General features: G+C 38.8%; 2 protein-coding genes across 3 annotated transcripts in view; one reads left to right on the top strand and one right to left on the bottom strand.

Annotated features, from left to right (window-relative positions):
- Window positions 1–25956, bottom strand: part of samd10a (sterile alpha motif domain containing 10a) — a 94471-nt gene that overhangs the window by 39583 nt on the left and 28932 nt on the right. The window lies entirely within an intron of this gene.
- Window positions 9615–14439, top strand: emilin3a (elastin microfibril interfacer 3a). Its single transcript, XM_041800382.1, has 4 exons — window positions 9615–9766; window positions 9909–10028; window positions 10156–10703; window positions 12497–14439. The coding sequence occupies exons 1-4, from the start codon at window positions 9615–9617 to the stop codon at window positions 14437–14439; spliced, it is 2763 nt and encodes a 920-aa protein (XP_041656316.1).

Raw genomic sequence — 25956 nt, 5'->3', positions numbered from 1 at the left:
TATGTATGATGAGTGAGAAAGATTAAGTTGTTTGTATAAATTGATTTATTTATTTACTGTGATAAATTCAGACTTTTGAGTAACAGAGAACCCCATGTTGCCCAATGATGAAACTGTGATTTGTTGTGTGGCCCTACTAACAATATATTTAAAGGAATTTGCTGCTAATAATTTTTTATTACTAAAAACAATAAATGATTAAAATCAGGTGCCAAGGACTTCTGTTGTTATTTCTGTGGTTAAATATAAAACAGGTATTAAAACAGTTGGATTTTTAATAGAATTATATCAAAGTTCAAGATTCTGCTATTGTGACAGCCCTACGATACATAATTATAAATGGTGAGTAGCCACATCTGGGTCATACAGTGTTCAAAACAATAATCAACCAGGCCCATAGTACTAGTAAAGTTCATTTCAGTGCATAAAACGTCATAAAAAAACAACCCCCAAAAAAGCATTCATATCCTTTCAGATGAGCATTCCAACTCGTCTGCTTTCCATGCAAATTAAAAAATTGCTGCAAATACTATCTGTGCCAGTTGTGTTTGAAGAGCACTGCCAAAGCCAGCAGTCCAGTGATGCACTGAGAAAACTAAAGACACACATAAAAAGATTTACAAAGCAGCTCAGAATCTGGAGAGTTGGTGTTAAAACTAAACAAAGAAATGGGGAAGGGATAAAGAGAAATGCAGCTACACATATGCTACACAGACTCCCACACACTCATGAGCACGCAGGCCTCACCCTCTTATAATGTGTCAGTGCTGAGAAGTCAATGAACAGCCTGAGTGTGACGTATGCGTTATGACGGGCAGGTGAGTGGAAGCACAAACAGCTGGAACTGTGTGATGCCATTCAAGGGAAACTCTGGGTGGGGCCGTCAGAATAAAGCTGCACTTGTTTCACAGCAGCAGAAAGTCAGAGGCTGAGTGCTCTTGAGCTTTGCGGCATGTTTCAACATCATACAATGAGAGCTTGTTTACAAATCAGAAGCTTACGGAGAATATGAAACACACACTCACGAACCACACACACAAGCTGTTGTTTATCTGAAGTGAACAGGGTGTTTCCAGGTAGAGGAGGTGGGACCTGGTACAAACAGGATACAGGAAATGGGCCTGCTGCTAAGGAGAGCCAATCAAATGATCCCTACAAAATAATGGACACAGTGTTACTCCTGTTTAAAATGAGGTCATGTTACAATGGTCACAGAAAAACATTTTTCAAGAATGAAAAGACTTTAACGGTGGTCTGTGCTAGAAAGTTAGGCTGCCAAAATGTCTGATACATTAATATTTTTATTACTAAGTTCTTAGAAAATTCTGTTTTTATTATTGATAGTCCTGAAAAGATCCAAAGTGTTAAAAATAAAGTACCAATCTAAGGTGATATTTTCACCTGAAACCTCCACAATTGATATTTAGAGATTTGCTGTGGTCCATTGAAATCCACAGATCAGCAAATACAGACATTTCTAAAAACCTTCTGCCATCTCATAAGGATGGTAATGTTGATGTTATTGTAGTGCCATGTAATGCTATGTTGTTCCATATAATTTTATATCATTTTATGATATGCTATGCTATCTCATGCTAGGTTATGTTGTGTCAGTAATAGTGATATAATGTCATGTCACCATTACATTATGCTAAGCCATGTTACGTTACATAACATAATGTTACATTATGCCACATTATGTTCTGCTATCTTGAGCTAGGTCATGTTGGGTTGTTCTACTGATGTCATATTAAGTTATATCAAACTATTCTAAGCTAATGGTAAGTTATATTATGCTATGCTATGCTATGCTATCTTGGGCTAGGTCATGGTGTGTTAGATATGCTGATGTCATGATATGTCATATCACACTTTGCTAAGCTATGCAAAGTTATGTTTTATAACACTGTGTTATGCTGTGCTATCTTGTGCAAGGGTAATTTTCAGATATGTTTTGTTATGCTGATGTCCCACTATGCTAAATTATGTTATGCTACGCTATGCTATGCTTTGTTCTGCTATCTTAAGCTAGGTTATATTGTGTTTTTTTCTGATGTGAAGTTATGTCATCTCACACTATGCTAAGATATGCTAAGTTACATTATGCTATGTTATGATATGCTATCTTGTGCTTAGGTTATATCACGTTAGCTATGCTTATCTATATTATCTTATGTTAAGTTATGTTAGCTATGTTATGTCATGTCTATGCCAAGCTAAGTGCGCTTTGTTATGTTTTTTATGCTTTGCTGTATTATCTTATGTTAGGTTATGTTAGGTTATGTTAGCTATGTTATGTCAAGTCATGTTGGGACTGCCATCATTAATGTATCAACCTGGGGATAACTAGTCTTACACTAGAGCAGTAATCTTTTAATCGTGATTTATCACATGCTTTGTTTTTTTTTCAGCACACCTTGATTAAGCCACTGCAACGCTTCCCTGCAGCCACAGTGATGTAAAAGAAGTGCTCCCCTGCTCCTTAATGTGCCATTTCACTTTAAAAAGTCACAGACAGCCCAGTGGACAAGTCAAAAGTAATCTGCACCTTTTGATATCAAACATTTACCCTTTGATGAATATGTACATTTTGACAGTATTCAAGGCTGATGTATGATTTACATAACCAATGTGTAATGCCGATATATGAGCAGCAAATATCATCAGATACTTTCATATCTTCCAATACTGATACCATGCTGATAAGACTGTGTATCCTGTTGTGTTATAACAATCTTATGACATGCCATTTTAGGTTATGCTATAATGATGTTATGTTAATTATGTCAAGTCATGCCATAAATCTTATGTGGGGGCCAAGGACTTTAATTTTCTTTTTGTCACCATCTAAAAACTGCTCACAGTAGCATTAAATATGGTGCTTAAATGCTTTGTGTAACATCACATTCTTTTAACTTAAATTTTCAGTGTCTCAACTTCTTTTGGAACAGTTGTACAAGCACCATATAAGTATCCTGAAGTACAGTACTTGGGTAAACGTACCTATTTATTTTCACATATATAAAAACAACATCTGAGAAGAGACCTTCAAACCATCATTCCTGTTGATATACTCAAACTGTATTTTGTTCACTCCATCCTCGCCCACGTTGTTCTATACAGTCTGAAAGGTTACAGACAGCCTTGTGATCCATATATCAATAACAAGGTGGATTTTTACCCTGTCAAAGAATGACACACTCTCTCTAATGCTGGCCTGCATTCTCCAGGGTAATGGAACAGAAGTGCACACTGTAGAGAAAAGTGACATGTAATGACCAATTTTGGAGGATAAAAGAAAAGATTTCAAAAACTTTACTTTTGGAGGTTTCATTTAAAGCTTCAGTTTGTCGTTCGAAAGTGGACACTGAATTCAGTGCTTCACTTTACATTTCTAATGTCAAGCTTTAATAGAAAATTCCTCTAGTTAATTCATAATGATGACTATTTGCAGCTGAAATGCTGCTCCAAGCTTGTCTTTTAGTTGTAGCTGTGGTACAGTGGAGCTGCCAGGCTTCTCTCTCAGCCTCTATAACTGTACAAAGACGAGTGTTGTGAATGAATGTGTGGGCTTGTGGGGGAAAGGCACTTAAGCATGGGTGTGTACTGTCACAGCCTTCAACACAGGGCATTTATTTGTGTTTGTTCAAGTTCCTGGAGGTTTGCCGTTAGGTCGGGGTTTTTACTGTGTCTGTGTGTTTGTGTGAAGAAAAAAAGTAAAGATGTTTCGCAGATTTCCATCACAAAAACTATACAATCAAAGATTGGCTCCCAAACATATTTATGAAAAAATATACAGTATTTTGTGTTTGTTGTTTGAATCCCACAGACATTGAAGTACTTAACTGAATCAGAAATAGTATATTTTCTATGGTTTTAAATGCTAGCACTGGAGTTGCTTCGATATACAGTAGAATATGGAAAATTACAGCATAGGAAATATCAGGAACAAAATAATGAATATTAACAAGAATATTAATAATAAAAAGCCTAGAGAGTTATATAGTGCCATGTTACCAAGAGCACTGGACAGTCAGATTAATAAAAAGTTGTTGCCCAGCTAGTCCAAAGTATAGCTGGTTTGATTATCACACAGGTTATTGTCCAGTTCAGATTTAGCATTGCATACAAATAAAATATCTAATAATCAATAATGTAATGTATGTACTGTACTCAGATGTTGAAGTAATGAAAAACAGCTGTTTTAAAGTTTTATACAAAATCTTTACATATTTATGACTGTCATGGTTCAAGTTTAGACCCGAATACCCAAGAAGTCTGAGAGGTATGAATGACAACTGGAGCAACAGGGATGGCCAAGTGAGACATATACATATATACAGACAGACAGCTCTCCAATTACAGTAGTAAGATAAGATAAGATTAATAGACACTCAGCTGTCTTTGCATGTTATAATAGACAGTAGCACCAAACTGACTTATTTTAATCCTCACATCAAATATTGTGTTAAGAGGATCAAAATACTACTGCCTTTGGACTAAGGTGGTTTTCACACTAGGGGCCTGGTCCTGGATCTGAGTACACTTGAGACCACTGACATATTGACACATTGACTGTTTTAGTCAGTGTGACTGCACCAAGGCACCAGGCATCAGGCCCACTTGGGGAGGTGGTCTCAGGCAAGATTCAAGTGGACTCTGGAACAGTTCGATTGAGTTGTGAATGCAATTGTGCCCGGATACGGGACAGAGAGTCAAATTAGCTATATGATGTCATTGTAAGAACTAAACTTCTTTTCCCCGGCACGGTAGTTTGTTCATATTATCGTACGTAGATGTGTAAATATGAAGACAGTATTGCTGGCATCTTAAAAAGTGATTTTAAAAACATCTGTGGTGGCAGGATGGACTTTTTTGCCAGGTTAAATTAAACAATCTTCGCTCAGGTCATGACCTGAGTGGTTGCTGTGGCAGCTTCTTCTTCTTTATTCTTCTTGGCAGGTTTGCAAATCAGCTATGTGCATACCTTCACCTGCTGTATCAGACTAAGTACACACACAAGTAGGCCTGGGCACAGATCGATGTTGCAAATGTGAAAGCAAGCTGGTGTGTGCGTGTGTGTGTGTGTGACTGACAGCTGACAGTGATCCTGACACGATTGTTAAGTAATGTAAACTAGCTAATGTTGGTTAGCACTTGGCTATAATTTGATAATGAAGGTCTTTCCCTTCACTTCCCAAACTGCAGCATTATTGACCCAAACTACTAGGAATTTATAAAACTGTCCAAAATTGTATAAACTTGTTATATTAGTACTTAAACATCACAAAGGCTAAGTGTTGGCTCATGATTTGATGGTTTTAGCAATTCAAATAGTGGCCCCATTGGTGTATAAGGGTCCAAAGTAAAGGTAAGTATAAATTTGTGTTCTACAGATTGAGAATTGTCTTAGAGACGTAGGATACATTGGTAGGTACAGGTTATGATCCATCTTTTTGAGTAAACTGAGAACTTGAGAATTACCAATAAAGAATGTTTAAAACTTTCTGGTAAATCTGCACACATGTACTTCACTTAAAAAGAGATACATATTTCAAGAATATTGATGTCATAAATACTCAACATATTACACTTGAGAAGTTCCTTCATAGGACTTGGAGAAAGTTTATTGTGTTTTTTTTTCTTCTCAAACAACATTTCTGCAACAATAGAGTTTATGAAGATACTTGGGAAAGTACTGGCCCATACAATATTACAAGTTACGTATGGATACACAGGCTGTAATATAATATTAAAATACTAGGGGACTGTCAAAGAAAACACATTTTTCTAATAATAACCAGAGATTTCGTAACCTTGCTGCAGACAAAACTGATGTGACCTTTCTAGCTAAGGTTTTCATCAATCATGACCCCTAAAACTCATGTTGATGTAAGGTTGAAGCTTCTTTTGTCCATTAACAGCATTCTCAGTTATTAGAATGTCAATTATATAATTTTCTTTAAAGTGATGCTAAATCTCACATATTTACACGAGAGATCGACTTATATTAAGACATTCAAACATTTTCTATGAGTATTTTCTCATTGTTTTGCCACTGCTTCTTCCTCTGTTCTCTTAACCAAAAACTGCACCTTTATTCTAAAAAGTAAATGACACGATAAAAGCCTTTATTTATGAATATGAATATTTCATTTTGTGAATCCACAAAGCTCTAGCTCTATACAGAGTGGCACACATTGAGTTTTGACATTCAAAAGCAGTATCATCATTACTGTACATCATTCTGAGGATGCTGATATTGGAGGAATCATAAGGGCATTTAGGGGAAATGGGAGTGGGAAATGGCAGTACAGGATAATGGGGATATCACACAATGAGCTTTTAAGGAGCACTGCCTTTGTTGGAATTGCTTTTGTTCAATGTCGTTTGCAGCTTTCCTAATCTAAGTAGTTCAAAGTATTTGCCTGCATGGCAACCAAATGCTCAATTTACCCTTTTCACAGAGGGCGTTTTGACTTTTATTGCAGAAAAAGCAGTTGTTGTTCATATTGAAATTAATGTTGGCTCAGTCACATCCAGTGTCCCCGTCTGCCCTGTCAGTAAGTTAGCTTGTCAATATACCTGTGACATGTCAAAACATCCTGCATGAAAAAGCTCATTTAATGAAGGATGAAATACACCAAGGGGTTTGACCAAGGCCGCCCATAAGTGAGGATAAAGGGGAAAGCTTTCTGGGGCCCAGCCAATCGGAGAAGTCAATCCCATGGAGATCAGAAAAATCATGATCCATTGCAAGGTGAAACTGTGATAACCGTATTTTATTTATTAATCTGAATAAACCACTCTTAGCAAAGCAACAAATTATTTTTGTATTTATTTGCGCTGCAGTATATAGCCTACGTAGGTAAACCCCTTGTCTTGAAAACAGAATTAAAATAGGTTAAAAATGGCAAAAATTGGTGGGAAGGAGGTGAAAAGGGATATTAAAAGTAGAAATGGGGTTAAAGTGGCAGAATTAGATGGAAAAGGTGGTAAAATAGATTAAAAAGTGGCAAAATATGGGTTTAAAGTGGCAGAATTAAGTGGGAAAAAGTGAGGAATAGGATAAAAAGTGAATAAATGTGTTTAAATGGGAAAAAAATGTGTTTGAAGTGGCAAAAATGGGTCAACAGACACGAAAAAATATGCAGAAAGTGGCAGAAATGGGTTAAAATAAGCCTAAAAAAGGGAATAAATAGTGAAATGGGGTTAAAATGGGAAAAAAGGGTGAAAACGGGTTAATAGTGGCAATAATGGGTCAACAGACACAACAATCGTTGGAAAGTGTGTAAAATGGTGTAGAAGAGGCAAAACCGACAGGAAAAAGAGGTGGTAATGTCACGGGTTACGGGGAAAAACTCAAAATGGAGGACCCAAATGCAGATAAAAAGGATTTAATGAAACAAAAAAAACTTACTTGAACAAAAACACTGGAATCAAAATCAAAGAAACAAAACAAAATCCAAAGGAGCACGAGGAAGCACGAGGAGTAACAAGCACGGGGAAGACATATGCAATGAACCAACACAGACACAGGGAGACACAGAGCTTATATACACAGGGAGTGATTAACAATGGCAGACAGGTGTGGACAATCAGACACAGGTGAAACTGGTGAAGGATAATCAAAGTGGAGGGAAACTCAGGCAGGAAGCAAAACTGGAATCACACACAAGGGAAGGCAACTACAAAATAAAACAGGAAACATGGAACCTAACACAAGAAGCACACAAGGACTGAAAACTGGACACAAGAAGCTAAACTACAGAAACACTGAAAACACAGGAGGATACAAAGAACCAAGGAGGGAAACTCAAACACAGGGAGTAAAACTAAAACATGAAACAAAACAAGAAGCACAGGGAAACTTAACATGAAACAGGGAATTAAACTAGACATGAAATACATGGAGTACTACACATGAAACACAGGGGAAAACCTAAACATGGAACACAGGGAATAACTTAATACAATAAAAAACTAGACACATGGAAAATAACAAAAGCCCAAAATACACAGAAACACAAAGACTATATAAAACACTAAAAGCTGAACAAAGGAAACACAAGGGCTACAGATAACATCTAAGAACTAAACCAAATACAAAGTCAAACTAGAAATCACATAATACACAAAGGATAACCAAAGGAAAACTCAGAAACATAATAAATCAAAACCAGGATCATGACAGGTAAGGGTTTTAAAGTGGCAAAATTCATTAAAGTGACAGAAGTAGGTGGATAATCTGGTGAGACAGAATTAAAAAGTGGTGAAAAACTGGTTTAGAGTGGCAAAAAATATGGTAAAAGTGGCATAATTAGGTGGAGTATGTTGTAAAATGGGATTCAAAAGTGGCAAAATGGGTTTAATGTGGCAAAAAATGAGTTGACAGAGGCAAAAAATAGATGGAAAGTTGATCCAAAAGCAGCAAAAACTGGCATAACAAATAGGGAAATGGGGGAAAAATGGAAAAATATGGCAGAAAAGTGGTGAAAATGGGTTAAAAGTGGCAACAATGGGTCAACAACATCAATTGGTGGAAGCTGGCAAAAAAAATGGTTCAGAGGTGGCAAAAATGTGTTAAAAGTGGCAAAATTGGTAGAAAAAAATGATGAAAAAGGAAATTAAATGCACCAATATTGTTTTTAAGTGGCAAAAATGAGTTAAAAAATGGCAAAATTTGAGCAAAATTGATGAAAAGTGGCACAAATAAATAATATTAACATCAAACCCAACAATAGTTTGACACACCCTTCAGGTCCACAATGAGATAACTGTTAGCCAGGATGCAATCACAAGTGCTACTGCTAAAACAAACAATTCTTCTTACCATCAATAGTTCAGAAATGGGCTCGTCAGGTGCCCAGTGAAATCTGTGGGCATGCCTGAATATGACTTCTTACTCTAAAAAAGAAGAAAAACTTCATGTCCTTAACCACAGGACTACTTATTTTTTCCCTTCTATTACACAGAAATGTTAATAGGGGCTTTCTATTTTGGGACAAGGCCGGGTGTTGTTGACTCTGGATGTGACGTGCAATTTTCCCCTCTGGGTTGCTGTGATGTCACATGGGAAAATAGCTCACGGGGCTTGACCCTCTGCCTTTAATGGTAGAACACTTTAATGAGATGTATAATAAAAAACCTGATGTCTTTGAATCTTAGTTTTACAAAATTCATCAGCTGTGAAAGTGAGAGTTGTCCTCACCCCTCCTGTGACACTTTGGTGTGACTTTGAGGAGGCTGGGTGGGAGGAGATATGCAGATGGTGCAAGTGGGGCCCTATTAGTGGAGTTAAGACTCCACCAAACTCACAGTGGACTGTTGTCACTCTGAGGCACACCCAACGCCAGAGTCAGGGTCAACATTCACAGGGTGGCATTCTGCTTTAGAGCACAGCCAAGAAAGGTTAGACTGTAGAGACTCAAGACATTTTTATCCTTTTTTAAGTGTTGACTTCTTTTCTTATCAATCCATACCAAGTGGATGTGCTGGAATAATTAGGCTGTTACTTATCCTTGATGGAAGGATATTTTTTTCACCCATAAGATTATCTTTACCTCACTTTGAAGACTCCTTTCTCTAATTTTTTGACCTATGGATATTTAAGGATGCAATTTTCAATGGGAATGAATCCTATTTTATCCATCCTTCTATTTTTGTCAGTGGCTGAAACAAAATTTTACAGACCTTTCCAGTTTAATCAGTACAAATCTGGGCTCAGTCCACATCATGACCAAGGGAAACCCACCAGCAGACACAAGTAAGTTTTATCTCTCTCTTCCTTGTTCTGATAAACAAATTTTTGATCTTGAATAACATTTAATATAGAGTAAAATATTGCATTTTCTGCTACAAATAGAAATAATATTGTGTCCAAACTTTATCTTTTTCATCTCTTAAAGAAATCACTGTGCCTATGTGGTTGAGAAGACAGTGTCCTTCACTGTGCAGGATGGGGCAGCACCCTATGTAAAAGCAGAGTACAACAAGTGTTCCTGGGGTCAGAAATGTCCAACTCTTCTGTGAGTAATCAGCTATCATCATTATGTCATTTTAATATAAAGAACTTGATCTGATGTGACATTAAGACACTCAGGTGACTCAAAGTCAAGCGTATATTTCTGACAAAAGGTTGATTGTTTCCCTCAGGTATCGCCTGATGTACAAACCAATGTACAAGGTGGCGCATAAAACCGTCACAGAACTGGAGTGGCGTTGTTGTCCTGGGTACTCTGGTTACGGTTGTATGGAGGGACATCCGGTTTACCAACACCCAATGAAAATGATGCCGCCATTCAAAGGCCCACCAATGAAAGGTCCACCAATGAAAGGCCCACAGTTTAAGGCCCCAATGCACAAAGGTCCAATGTTTAAAGGTCCCATGTTCAAAGGTCCACCTATCAACAATGTCATGAAGGCAAACCCATGGAGTCAACCCAAGGGACCTCCACCAAGCAGTTTCCACTCTTACCCAATGCGCCACTTTGGACCCCCCAGCTCCTCCTACCCTGACACTTCCTTTGAGCCTTTTCCACCTCAACCAGAGCCAGAGCCATTGCCACTGCCAGAGCACCAGGAGCCACATCACATAGAACAGGACCAAGAGCACGAGCATGAACATGAACACAGCCCAGGGCCTGAGGAGCACACACCAGAGGAAATCCATCCCCCTCCCTCTGGGGAGGAGAACCCTGAGGGTGAGCCCATAGGTGTGTTTTAATTCTCTCTTTTCTACTTTGTAGTTTGTTAGTTCTGGATCAGTGAAATGGAGAATGGCGCTTTTTTACTGCATTAATAGTACCTAAACCACCAGACCACTTCTTCAGATAAAAACACGTGTGTATACATGTAGTACTGCTAATCAATAAGAGCAAAAACCTTGGCATTGTCGCACAAAGTGTTTAAATTCTACATTTTGTGTTAAAATGTTTATAGCAATTTTCCTCTACAGGTTGAAATCATCTACTGCAACTCAATCATTCGGAAACATTTCTAATGGCATATCTGGTGCTCTGTGACGTATGTAATGCCATCTGTCCTCAACACAGAGCACAACATTAACGCCCACCTTTTCCCTGATAGCTTCAATAATGAGAGCTAACAGCCATAATTCACACTCCATCAATTAGAGACATTGCTGTGACACTTGAGGACTGTAGGGAATGTAGTGCTGATCTCAAATACACCATGTATTTCTCAAAAGGTCAATAATATACGTGGTATGACTATCAAATAAGGAGACTGCACTTATGAGGAAAAATAACATGTGGTTCACAGTCACTCAGAGCACTCCAATGTTCACGTCCTCCCCGCCTTCACTAAACCTTTTGTGCCATTCAAACACGTGCAAGTGACATGTAGTGTTCCCCATACACCTCAGTTAATGTACAAAAAAGATCCAGCTGCTTTTTTAATTCACCAAAAAACTTCAAGTTAATGCGTTGATCATCTTAAGCTAATAATTTTCTGATGCCTTAGTAAAAACAGGTGCACTTCAGTCACAAGCTAGCGGTGAACTACAGACGTCACTTGTTTCAAACTCACAGCAGTTGTGCCTGAATACCCAACCTTTAATATTTAACGCCCTGTAAGACTGTGAACTACGGCGTTTTATCCTCATAAGCACAGTCTCATTCTTTAGTAGCCATACTCGTACATGCTTGTCTTCTACATTACCATATATCGTCATTTTCCCATTTAAACCGTCTTCTGATGAAAAACAACATTTTGAATTCACTTCTAGTGACAGTATTGGATTAAATGCAGAAATGTTGCACATAAAAGTGAGATCAGCCAATCAGAAACATCACTATGATATTCTAGGATTGTGGGTAATGTAGTGCCATTGACCGCAATCGTGAACAAACTATGTTTTTTCCAAAAATTGAGTGTAAAACACATGAACTTAAGACTTCTAGATGATCATATATTTTCAAAATAACTTACCCAGTTACCCAGTTTAAACTGCCCTTTGTTAAAAAATAAATGAATAATTAAATTTTCTTTTAGCGACAGTACTGGATTGAACATGGAAGTTTTGCACATTAAGATGGGTTTCGCCAATCAGGAACATTGCTGTGACCCTATAGGATTGTGATTAATGTAGTACTGTTGGCTGAGATCACAAATAAATCATGTTTTTCTTAAATGAGGTTTATTACATAAAATATTGGGTCTTCTATATACCATATACCATCATCTCACACTGTAACTTGTGGTCAGTTTTTCTTGAAGGGTTATGACATTTTTGCTTATGATGGAATCTAAAGAGCAGTGTGAAATGAGTGACGTGGCTGATAAGGGACAGCAGGAAGGAGGAACTGGCCATGTCTAATCCTCCTACCTCCCAGTCTTTTTTTATGATGTTCTGCAGACACTTTCTGAAATTCCAGGGTTGATGCACCAGAGGTCAATTTAGCCTTTGATTAGATTTTTAAACCAAAACACAAAAGCAGAATGCTTGTACCAATCGGTGTCTTTCTCTCTTTAGGCCAGACTCTGGACAGTGACACAGAAGAACGAATATTTCGTATGGAGGAGGATGTGCAACGTCTCAACCAAGGCTTGGAGACACTAAGAGGAACTGTGAATGGACTGGAAGATAGCCTACGAGCCTCACTGAGAGAAGATGCCAACAGGATGCTGTCAGCTCTGCTTTCAGCTGCCCCTGGTCCTGTTCCTGCTCCAGCTGTATCCTCTAGTCTGTCCAATGTTGGCTTTGTTGAGATTCCTGTAGGAGATCCCAGCACAGAGGGTCTAGATGGCAGACATGTGTTTCCAGGCCTTACAGAACTGAACGGTAGAGTGGAGGAGCTCAGGGCAGAGCTGCAGGCCAAAACAGCAGAGCTTCAGGAACTCAAAGCAACAGTGATGGGACATGATGGAGCACTGAAGAGAATGTCCACTGGAGCGGGAGTGGTCTCAGATTCCACTGACAACCTTGCTCCAGGGGCAATAGAGAAAAAGATGGATGCCAAGCTGAGCGAAGCGAGGACAGAAATTCTTGGCGGGTTTGAGAAGCGTGTGGAGAGTGCAGAAGGTCGATGTGAGGAGAAAGCTGGGGATGTGCGTCGTCAGTGCCAGAGGGAACAAAGTGAGAGGCAGGAGCAGATGGAGGATGCTCTGGAGGAAAGTAGCACGGACTTAAGAGCAGAGCTGAGAAACCTCCAGACACAGATTCACGGTTTCAAGGCTAAGGAAAGCTGCTGTAGTAGTATGACTGGCCTGGTAGAAAGGGTTCAACATCTGGAAACAGCAGTGGCAGGTCTAAACCAGTCCCAAGGGCACCTGAGTGTGGAGCTGAGTGGACACAGGGACCACATAGAGGGAATGCTGGAAGGACGTCTGGGGTATGTAGAGGACAAGCTCAACTTGACTGGGAAGATTAAAAGGGATGAGTCTGGAATGAGGGTTGGCGTCTTTGACAAAGAAGTGACAGGACAAGGCGTGGAGTCCAGGATGGAGGCTAAGTTGAAGGCTCTGGAGTACCGTTTACTGACATCTTTGGAGGAGCTGGGTAATGCTACTGCCCCTGCACTGCTGGAGGGTCATGCTGTTCCTGCTCTCGAGACAGAGCTGGAGTCCTTGCAAGAGAGACTCGAGGTGGATGTGGACAGACTGCAGAAGCAGCTGAGTGGCCTTGAGAAGCTCTGCTACTCCTCCTGTTCCTCACCTCAAAATACAGCTGCCATCCAGGGAGACTCTGCTGCACCAAGTGCTAACCTGGAAAAAGAGCAAGAATTAAAAGATGCTCTGGACATGCAAGATGACCGTTTAAGTCGACTTAATGCCACACTAAATGGCATCCTGAGGTGGCTGACCCATAAGGATCAAGCAGAAAGAGGCCATCCAATCCAAGGAGAGCTCACAATCCTCAAGTTCAACGTCAGCACAGTCAACCACACCCTGAAAAGCCTCCAGGATTCCCTTGGCACAGTGGCCAAGCAGGTGGGTCAAGCCAACAGCTCTTGGCATGAGAGAGAGGCTCGTCTAGCCCAGCAGATAAAGGGTGTGGTTCAGCTGGTTGGACATCAAGCTTCAATGCTTGGGTCAGGCGAGCGCAGACTGACTCGTCTGAAGGGCGAGCTGCAGGAGATGAGGCGGCGGCTTGCTGAAGAGGTTCGGGGCTGTCGAAGCACAGCCATGGGGGTCCAGAAAGAGGTAACTGAGGTTGGAGGGCGGGTTGCCAATGTGGAGGACAAATGTAAAGGCCTGACTTTCATGGCAGAGGACCTGGAGAGAATCAGGGAGGAGTTGGAGGGACAATCCAGCGGGCTCCTCCAGCAAGTGAACGGGACTCTTTCTAGCCATGCTCAGCAGCTGTCTGAGCTGAAAGCTGAACTCAGAAACTGCACCTCCAAACTAGAGCCAACACAACAGACTATAAAGCTGGAGACAGAGCTGAAACGAGGAGACACCTTCACTTTAAATTAGTGCAGTTTGTACAGACAATATATTTTAAAAAATGAATGAGAAAGGGAAATACTCTGTATTTGCAGTCGGGGTCTTCTAAAACCACATCTCATTACTTTAACTGTAAAAAAAAAATCTGCACTGATATGTTCCATTTTTGTTAGCTTGAAAGGAAAATGGCAGCTAATTCTGACTGAACTAAAGACACATAAACCAAGAAGGTGCTGAAATGATCTGTTTGCTGTCACCAACAATTGTTAGGAGTGGATGAAGAAGGATAAACATCAGTGGACTGCCCATGTGATTCTGTTTATGTAAATCTTACAAAAAACGATTTGAAAATTGTTTAAGAATGTTTACATGTTTAGGTATTTATAATGTTTTTCATATGTCTAGACTAGACCTTTACTAGATATTGTGTTTTTATACGTTTAAATATTTTGAGTGTTAATTTCTGATAAACTGAATGCATTAAAATATTTTTATGTAAAGCCCACCAAATTTGCCACCATGACATTCCAATAAAGAAGTTTTTTGTTCAATTGCTTGGATCTTGAGGTTTAAAGTGTGATAAATAAACTAAATTAAATTAAAGATTCTCCCGGTGCAGGGGCTCCTTAACACTACCATGAACACAACAAGCTTTGAACAGGGCCACCTCTTGCAATATTTCTAAAAAATAACTTGCAAGTTCACGTAGACAAAATTAAGCATTACACTCCAGATATACTGCTTTATGCTGTTATCCATGTAGTTTATTCAGCATCTTTTTTGTACTGTCTTTTTTTAATCTCTGTCTTAAAAATCAAGAGTAATAGACATTTTAATTTTTTTTTTTTAATCTTGTTATTCATGTCTTTCATTCTCTGTCTTCTTTACTTTAAACTGAAATATTTGCAAAGAAAAAGATCAGATCAGAATTACCCTGTGTCGCAGTAAAGTGAGGAGGTATCGATGCAGAGAGGTGGGGTAACCATAAGGGAGCAATAGAGAAGTATTAATACTGTTAACTGCTTGTGATGGGAGAGGTTTGATTTGATTGATATTATTTGTAGAGAGAGAGAAAAAAATGCCACTTCCAAAATCCATAGTGACTAGGGTTGTCACAACAGAATTCCAAATTTAAAATGAAAAGAGAAATCCACCTGGGTACTAATGATGCTAGCCCTACCCCTTCATGGGTAAAAACACTCCTTCTCAATGAATGGTGGTGGGAAAGACAAGGCCTCTAGGGACTAGAAATCTTTAAGTAAGAAAATCAAACAGTTTAACAGTTATTGAAGGCCTAAATAAAAAGACTAGAGAGGTAAACATAAAAATGATTAATTTTTTGAATAAGTGCTGGCATTGCAACATTTAAAATAAACAGAGGTTAGTCCAAATCAACCAGCACCACTGCAGAACAGCACATATGATGCATCTCAAGTGCTGCCTGTAGATACTTCTGCACAATTTGGTAATAATGTATGATTGCAAATATACTGGACAATGTTGCAATCACAATTGAGATATAACATACATAAATGTTTATCAAGGAAAATGCAGAGAATAAGAATTCAAGTATTTCTAAACACAAAAATAATTGCTGCTTTTTATGTGATAATGTGATTGTGCAGCCTTACATCATGATTGCAATAACCTGAATGGATTTAGCACACATTGGCAGCGCATAACCAGGCGCTTCATACCAGAAGCAAGAACCTGCTCTGGGCTTGCCTCACCACCTCACTGTGCAATCGCAAAACAATTACAGTAATTGTTTTTCACAGGTGGTTGAGGCCTCCCATTAACTCTAAACTGCAAACAGAAGATAGGGTTAAATATCTTCCTCTGTAACAGCTGCTACTATGGCAGCTGAGATGTATAAAACAACTGCCCAAAACTTTGCCTGCCGTGGAAGAAACAGAACCGTGGCGTAAAGGTTGGTGGCACAGCGCGTCTAGGCTCGTCTGGCTGCCATCAGTGTGGGTTTCACTGTTTGGATGCCTGTCAGATGGCACAGGTGTGTTTTGGGCTTTAAAGGTGGATATGTGTGTCTGTTTAGACTCTCTCCATCAAACAACCCCATCTTGTGGCTGGAGAAGTCATAAACTAACAGCCAATACTGTATGTTAGTTGGACCTGAACTTCTAAAACGTTATTAATACATAAGTGACTGAGACATGAGTACCTGTTAACAGACAGGCAGACTACAACTCCTGCTGTCACAGAGCGATCACGGGCATAAAGTCAGCACACTTTTATTAACTCTTTTGTCATTTGAGGACAAAAACACATTGTAAATGATGTTTTTTTTTAACTTTCATAGGCACAAAACAACACAATTATATTTAATTGTCTTGCTTCCATCTTGGCCTTGTTTTCACTCAGTGCGGAGGTGTGATCACAGCAGGAGAAATGATGTGAAACTTTTACACTTTCAAAACTGCACAAACATAATGTCAGGGTTTCAATACAAAGATTTTTCCAATGCGTTTGCCTAATTTAGAAAATTGCAAAAGTCTGTCTGCAGTTTTTGAAGGAACAGTTTAATAGTGTACAAGTTCCTAGGGATGCACTATATTCTCGTTCTGGTATCAGTATTGACAGATATTAACTTACAATGGCAAATATTGGTATGGGCAGATGATCAAAATATTTGCTGATATTTAAGATCTGATATTTTGCCTGTGTATTTCAGCATATATCTACTGTAAATTTTGTCCATATATACCAATAATTTAGTGGAGTTTTAGGCTGAACCAACAGACTTATGTCAGTTGAGGTCTTTTTTTATATTCATCCTCATTCATTAAAATCGAAAGTGTTTTTGAAGGACTAAAGTTTGTTTCCTTGGTCATCCTTAAACCTTAAAGTGTGTCCAAAAGGACTTAAATTTCTTGTCCAAAAAGCATCCAAGTATTGAACATTTTGGAAAGTTTGATAGTATTAACTCTTCTGCCAGAATATAAAATCTGATTGTTATGACTGACAATGTTATTCATAACAACAAGGAGCACTTTGGTACAGCAGCCTACATCTTACTTTCTCTTCCTAAAGGCAGTAGATCTCCAGCCAGCAGTGTGAGCACGGCTCTTATTGGACGTTAAAATAAGACGAGACATGACTTTGCTAATAACCCTCCCCTGTTAATTCCTGTTCCCCTATCGGACAAACAATCGTTAAAATGACAGCTATGTGGGAGAGGAGCCCACTGCTGAGACAGGTGTAGAATAATAACTAGGAGAGGAGGGCAGACAGAGAAGATAGATGCCAAATTTATGTTGGAAGAGTTGAATGATGGAGCAAGCGTTAGACACAAATATCAATGTTGGCAATGGTGCAAGTTCATGCACACATAAATACACCAACAGAGAGTGAGAGGAGGATTTTCCAAAACTAGCTTTCAGACAATGGGATTACTTTAAAGTACAGAGATGAATTTAATTCATTTATAGAGCTGTAATGGAAAAACCGGCTCTTTATATAAACTGATTTAAAAACAACTTCATTCTCTCCGTGCCTCACCCAGTGAGTCCCACATTACTTTGGATCCCTGTTGCATTTTCCTTATTTCTCATCTGTTCCCTCCCATGCCACCTTTAAGTTCACACCTCACACAAGCCCAGACAACAACACATTAATCTTGTTTGTTTCCAAGTAGACACTTGAGCAGAAAGGGCAGTAAGGGGCTCTGGTGAATGTGTCTCCTCTGACTCAGAGTCTCTTCACTGCTCAGTCACAGATCCATCTCTGCACCCTGCACGACTTGCAGTCTGTCACTGGCAAAGGCATGCACCCAAATCACAAAAGGGAAAGCTGGCACAAAGACAGAGGACAAATGATATTTGAGCAAACAGAAGCCTGCAGTGGTCTCGAATGTGAATCACCATGCATATTGTCCTCTGTGGAAGCTTAAGGTGAAAGTAGAGTTTTTGTCCTCATTATAATGATGGTCAGAGAACGGATGGTGTTGATTACTGCTGCTCTAACACAAGGACGCCCAGGAGAGGGAGGCTTTAAATCAAAATCTCAGAGCTTCTTGACAGTAGGTTTCAGGATTTGACATTTTACGAGAGGCAGTGTAAAAGTGTACAGATGTATTGGAGCTTCAGCCAACATTGTGAAATTCAACCTCCCCAATGTTTAAAATAGACAGAAATGGTAAAAGAATGGATGCAGAGATGCTGCACTGAAGACATAGCACTGATTTCCTGTACAAGCCTTCAATTTGTCATGAATATATTATAATGAGTCCTTGTCTTAACTTTTCTGACAAAAGTAAATTTTACTCAGTCCTCAAACAGGCAGCTGTATTATGAGACAATGATGGCAGAATGAAAACTAAGTCATATCCCAGGAGCAAACATCCGCCATTAACCTTGAAGGAATAGTCTGGTATGTTTGAAGTGGGGTTGTATGAGTACTAATCAATAGAACGTTTATTAATCACAGGAGATGCTGGTTAACTCAGCCTCTCTAATGAGAGATAGGCTGTTTTCTCTATGTTATTTGGCCTACAGAGAAACTGAGCCAAGAACACAACAACTAGCTTAATGTATGCTTCATGGAGAATATTCTCAGCACATTATGTTTCTGCTGTGCAAAAAAGTGCAGTTCCACAAGTGTCCACTTGAGGCTCTCTGCAAAGGCCCAAGAAGTCTCATTCAGGCCCATGAAATTATTTTTTGGCCGATATAAACATGTTTATAGTAGGGGCACAGATAGCTTAGTGAGTTAGTTGCTCCCCAGGTACGCCGGGTTCAAGTCTGGTCTGCAGCTCTGTTCCTGCATGTCTCTCCCTCACTCTTATACACATTTTGGACTCTATTCACTGGCCTGCTCTCTGAATAAAGGCATAACACAGCCACAAATATATCTCAAAAAGCACATTTACAGTAAGGTATAAAAGCCAAGTTTGTTTTTCTAGCTCAAATCGTTATTGCCACACATTGTAAGTGGTGTGAATATTGTAATAACTAATTTTTCTAGAATATTTTAAGGCTGAGAGTTTTGTAACATTTGAGTAGCTGAGATAACTCACAGGTGATTTAATTGTTTGAAAGGAGGCTTAAGCTGCCCCTCCGCTCTATCTCTTAGTCTGTTTTTAGGCTGATCAAAGGTTAATTTGGTCTGCCTTAAATAATCAATGGTTTTTATGATAATGAAAATAATCAGTGTGCAGCCCCACTGAAAAAAAATGGCATTACACAGTCTTGTGACTCAGCCTTTTTAATTTTCATCAGTCCCAATCATGTTCTCAATGAGCTCAATTTGATTCATCTAAAAAATAAATGATACCATTATAACAGGAACAGTCATGTAATGGATGTCCTGATCTCTTCCTGTTCCTGTCTGAGTTCATACAGCGTCAATGACGATAAAAAACACTGGCTTTGTCACTAAGTGAGGTGCTTTGTGAGGCAGTTTTTTTCACCATGAGAGCCGTAATGATGTCAACTACGATCACATCTCACCTCCCCTCTTGTTAATTAGTTGTGCTGCTTCTTTAAGTGACTGAAAAACAGAATCAACAGAGTAGACCTACGCTCAGTTCGAGGAATCAATCAATCGTCACACAGTTTGAGTTGAAACAAACATATCACTCTCACTCTAAAACTCTGTCACTCTTATGTAACAAGAAAAGTTAAGGCAACAACTGGAATAAAAAGTACTTCCTCAGCTGGAGGTCAGACTGCAGTGCTGGTTCAGTGAAGACAAAATTAGCATGATGATTAATTAATATCTATGACTAACAGGCTATTCTATATCAGTGCCATGGTCTTTGTAACATAGCTCATCATGTGGTAAAAGATATTTAGGGTCAGATTTGGAATTAAGCAAAGGGTTGGCTTTGATTAAACCCATTCTTCAAAAGTGCTCCGCTCATTCCCTCCTTTCCCTCATCTTTGGGCTAAATGTATTTACTAATTAGTGACAAGTGCAGCATGAAACACAAAAAATAGTGTTCATCTGTCATAGATGCTCATTATTTCACATTTTCATTCAAATTATTCACTGGTAAAAGGCAGAGCAAAAATTTCCAGCAGCATCAATTAGTCACATTGCAGCAAGTCATCATATTAAGAGTTAGGCGTAAATTTTATTATCCAGCTGCTCAGAGGGCTGCAGGACCGCCTCTGCTCTCTGTCCACTTCCTCTGCCGACAAACTACATGTACATTTTATGGAGTTGGCCCCCCTTTAGCAGCTAAAACAGCCTCGGCTCTTCTTGGAAGACTTTCTACAAGACTTTGGAGGGTTTCTGTGGGAATTTGAGCCCATTTACTCCGTAAAGCAGTGGTGTCAAACTCAATCACAACAGGGGCCAAATTCGGCATTCAGGTCTAACCTGAGGGCCTGACAGGGTGACATTTTTAACCATATACTGTCAACCTCATTTCACCAGTAATAAAATATGAAACAAAACTTTGCACTGATGATAAATGATTTTGAGATTTAAAAAGTTAAAAATATAAGTTTAAAGGCTCATAATCTGAGAAAAGTAAATTTATTGGTTCACTAAGGTCAAAACATGTAATTGAAATAGAAATATAATTTTTTAAAGGCAAATACATATGAAAGTCAAAATAATGATTCTAAATGGTCAAAATATGAAACAGAATTTGTGATCATCAAATTAAAAGTAAAAATATGATTCAAAATATTACAAGACAACACACTGTATTTTCCATATACAGTTAACATTTTCCTCTGCTAAGTTTAGAGTTACAAGTGGGTGGCTCTTTTTGTATACATTGATGACGACAGCTAAGGTTAACGTTAGTGAGACCAACTGACTGCCGAACGGAGAAACATCATTTGTCACTATACAGAACATGTTTTTACTGCTCTACAGACCAGTGTAGGTGTGCCTTATAAAACTCCATCCAATGCTTAGCATTGGACTTGGTGATATAAAGCTTGCAGCTTCTTGTTTTCGGGCTCTTGAGACATCCACGGTATGGCTAGGGGCTTATGGCAACCCTACTACCCAGACAGAGAGTACCCTAGGCTGTTCCTACTTGCCATATCAACCCCATTTTTTTCAACAAATTATTTTTTTCAGATCCCTTCTGATATGCAAGGACATCTAGAGCACGACCAAGGTTGTGTCAATCCTGCACGATGGTACCCTCAGGAAGGCTAACTTGCTATGACACACCTTACTTCAGCTACAATTTTTGGCCCAAACATGCCTGAAAGTTGTGCACAGTGCTGTATGTTAGTGCCCATCGAGGGGTGATTTTAGCTTCACTTTTGTACAACAGACAGCAATAGAGACACACAGACCACATTTATATAGTAATGAAACCTAAAAAAAAGATTCGTACATTGTTTTTAGTCAGGAAGGGAGGGTGGCTGTGACTCACTTGATTAATGAGTTGCTGAGTTCTGATGTCTCCTGCATAAATAGGAAGGATACTGGGTTATATCAGACCAATATTATGTATGTTGAGGTGTTTGTGTGTGGTGTTATTTTGTAGCAGCCTGATGTCATTTGCATCTAATTTAATCAAGGTGAACACAGTGGACGACCATGCATAATAGTGGAGCACTTTGCTGCAGCACATCTTCCCTTAGAGGTTTCAGACTTATTAATAAATCTATTCTGCTGTCTTCAGACGACTGAAGGGGTTTGATAAAGTGAAGGGAGTTTCATTCACTAGAAAGCTGCAACAGACAATACATACTCTAAGTGTATCAATTATAAATCTATACATTACCTTATTACCATGCCATATTACCATGTTTAGACAGTATTCACCAGGAATACTGGTGAATAGTATTGCATTACTATCTTTACAGTCTTGGTTTAGCATGTCAAGCTGATTGGATTGTTATGAGTTTTGCTGGTATTTGGCCATACACCAAACTTAGACCTTAGTATAAACTTTAACATTTGTTGGTTTTGAATAAAAAGGTAGAGGATCAACAAAGTTATTATGAATAACCCAGAGGGTAACATAAATGTACAAAACTGAAGCTTAACCTATCCCACAGATAGACTAAGATTCTGACTTAAGTTTCAGATCAACATGGTCTTTGTAAAGACTTAAACTTAAGGATAAAGTAAGGTATTCAGATCAGGGATTCCCCAATTAGTCAGCAGCCGATATTATTAAAATACATTATCAAAAATTGTGGAAATAATCTTGGAAGTCACTCATCTGCTTACTTGGTGAAACTGCTGCTGCTCAGTCTTCCACTAGAAGCAGCTGTGTTAAATCCCCCACACTTTGCTTTGAGTCCTTTTAGTTAAAAATTATTAGTCTAATGTTGAATTTAACGTTGAAATTCTTTGTTCTCATTCTGGCAACCACTTGGAACACAGTGAGGACATCTAGTTCTTTGCCAACCTTGGAGAGTAAATATTAGTGTTTTAACAAAGAAAAAAAGTTTCTTCCTTTATCAGTGAAACGCTAACTTAAAGCAGATGGATTTGCCAGGTTTAGGTGTACTGGGAGAGGGTGGCATTGGCTGCTGTCGGTGTAGCGTTTAGCTGGTACATAACTATAGTATAGCACCAGCAGTTTTATCTGAACTGGACCAAAACAAGAGCAAAGAACCATACCAAAAGCTTTTTTTTTTTTCTTCCGAGCACTTCTTCTAACCAGTCTCACCATGAATGTGATATACAGCAGCACCTGCCTGTTTGGCTCACGTTACTTACCATAGCTGTGCATGCCCTCTACCTCATTTTGTCTTATCACTCCGATTGGCCCGTAATGAATGAGGAATATATCCATGCAATGCATATATGAAACAGCCTGCCAACTCTGTGTTTCCAAAAAAATTTAAATTTTGATTCAGTACAGAGATTTTTCCAGATCCTCTGAATCTTTTGATGATATTTTGTACTTAAATGATGGGATATTCAAATTAATTTCAAGTTGAGGAAATAATATTTTCTGAAATTGTTCCACAATGTTTAGATACAGTTTTTTCCCATCTTTACCTAATTAGTTGCAAAATGCTGTTCCAGCTGCTTTTCATTTGCACCCGTTACTTTTCCAGCCTTTTGTTGCCCTGTCCTCACTCTTTTTAGATGTGTTGCTGCAAATTCAAAATGAGCTTTAATATTTCAGGATATGTTGTTTATGTTTTATTGTGAATAAAACGTGGATGTATGAGATTTGCACATCGTTGTATTCTGTTTTTATTTATATTTTAAACTTCATCCTAACTTTTGTGAAATTTTTGTTGTATTTCAGATGGACCTAAATAATTAGAGGTCTGTACTGACAAGAATCTAGCAACACAACATGTTTAAGCGATGAAGCGGTTGTCTTATACAAACGTTTGTATTCTAATTTTGGGATACCTGTCATTGCATAGATAACCCACCACCATAAACAAAAATGGATGAATATATTTTTAAGCCCACATTAGCCCTAATCTAGGGCTGGACAATAATGGAAAAAATAAAAATCACGATTAATTGAACTTGTTACCTCGATTATGATTAATGAACGATTATTCCACCCCCAACCTCCAACTCTGTTTTTGTAAATATTTGTATAATTTTTTGAACAAACGACTGAAAGGAACAGACACAGATTAACGATTTCTGGTAGTTCATTGAAACATTTGAAATCAAAACACACATCAGCTGAAATGAAAATGTTTTTCTTAATAAGTCAAACTTTTTCAAGAGGAAAAAATTGAAATAACTGAAATGGCTGGTTTACGTCGGATAGAGGCTCTAAATGTCGGTTTCAAATTTTTTTCGATTAACTGCCCAGGTCTACACTAATCATAACAGTTGGCTCAGCATTTGTCATGATGACATCCAAAACCACATCAACACTATTTTTACTCTCTGAGCAAAGAAAGTGACAATTTCAGAATCATTTCACAACAAAAGTTTGAATGTTAATTATTAATAGAAAAATTATTTACTGTTTTTGAGAATTAATAAAGAAGCCAAAATAACAACAGCTCAATAGTTGAGTGTATCCATATTTTCTTACACCACTAATGAAAGATGAACCAATCATCAGATGCTGCTGTACAGAACATATTCCACTGAAAACCACTTTTAAAGTGGCTTACTGACATCCACAACTCTGTTCAAATCTAATAAAAGGGGAAGTTTATTCATACTCTCCAGAAATTCCTCTCAATCATATTTGATCATTTCCTGCCCGCTGTCGTCTCCAATGAGTCATGGAGGGCCTTTAAACTACAGCACAGCGGGCCACCTACTGTGACACTACGATCAGCTAAACGTGTCAGAGTGAGCGGCCTGAGAAGGACCGAGACCCTTTGCTGAGGTATTAATACGACAGCGTTGCTCTTTGCCGCTTTCTGACAGCCCTGCAGCCTCGCCACAGCTCAGCGAGCATGCCCACGCTCCCTTAAGCAGCTTTCCATGAGTGTCAAGCTGGGAGCAGCAGTGCTCGGAGCAAACTGCATGGGTGGGTATGATAAAGAAGGATGACACATCGCTTCAGGTGCAGTTCAAATGCTCCCTAACAGGACTGGATTTACTGTGTGACCAAGGATGACACTTTTTCCTTTAAAATGCTTCAACACAAAACTTGGACCCTTAAATTAAAATCGGTCACCTTCATAGTCTTATTGCAAAGCAATCGTTGAGCATTATGTAAATCTAAATGCTGTGCAAGCATTAATTACATGTGACACCAGGCATTTAGTGACCATAATAAAGGGGTGAAGCTTCTTTTCTTAACTCTGACCTATTATGATCTTGATGAAAGCAGTCTAATATCTTAATCACACCAAAGGAAATTACAATCAATTTTTCTCACTGTGCCTTTTACCTTAAATTACCTCTTCACAGAGCAGCGCATCCTGAAATATTAATATTCTCTCCAATCATACTGTTTTGAGTTCAGAGTAAAAAAAAACAATTTTTTTTTTAAACAGGATCCAAATCCACCTTGAAATTGTTGCATCCCCATGTTTATAATCCTGTTTGATCTGTTCAAGGATTCAATTTCCACTCTTAACAACACTGATCATGTGATTTGTGAACAGGCAGTAGGAGCACAAACTTGCACAAATTGAAGCAGGTTCTTGTTACAAGATAATCAACATGACTTTGGCTTCATTCCCTGCTTTTGCTCTAAAGAAAAGATAAGATGAATACGCCCATCTTAGGGCACCATCCGATGGGAAGGAGGACTGACACAACCTCAGTCATGCTCTGGATGTCCTTGCATACTACCAGGAGCACAGGAAAATAACCTGCTAAAATAAAGTCCATACCTTTATAGCAGAGTAAGGGGTGGATGAGAGTAACCTCCAATTTCCACATACAGCAAACGTGCTGTGAACCACCGGCGAATCATACTGTGGAGCAAATTGCTCCCTCTCTAGTCTATCAGAGTATTTCCACAGCCGGCACCCCGGCTGTGCCATGTGCCCGGACCAACACTTCGCTCTGCTTCGTTCGAGATACATTGCAAGTCTATTTTCATCACCGGCCACCGCCAAACCGTGTCAATACCCGTCAATCAGAAAGATCCAGAAGAGGAAGTCACAGGCATAGAAAATACTGCATAACACAATGCACGGACTCCTGATAGTAAAT

This window comes from Cheilinus undulatus, linkage group 11 (genome assembly GCF_018320785.1).
Source record: "Cheilinus undulatus linkage group 11, ASM1832078v1, whole genome shotgun sequence".
In the NCBI taxonomy this organism is placed as follows: Eukaryota; Metazoa; Chordata; class Actinopteri; order Labriformes; family Labridae; genus Cheilinus; species Cheilinus undulatus.
Note: the sequence above shows the minus strand (reverse complement) of the source record. Positions and strands in the feature narration are given on the sequence as shown.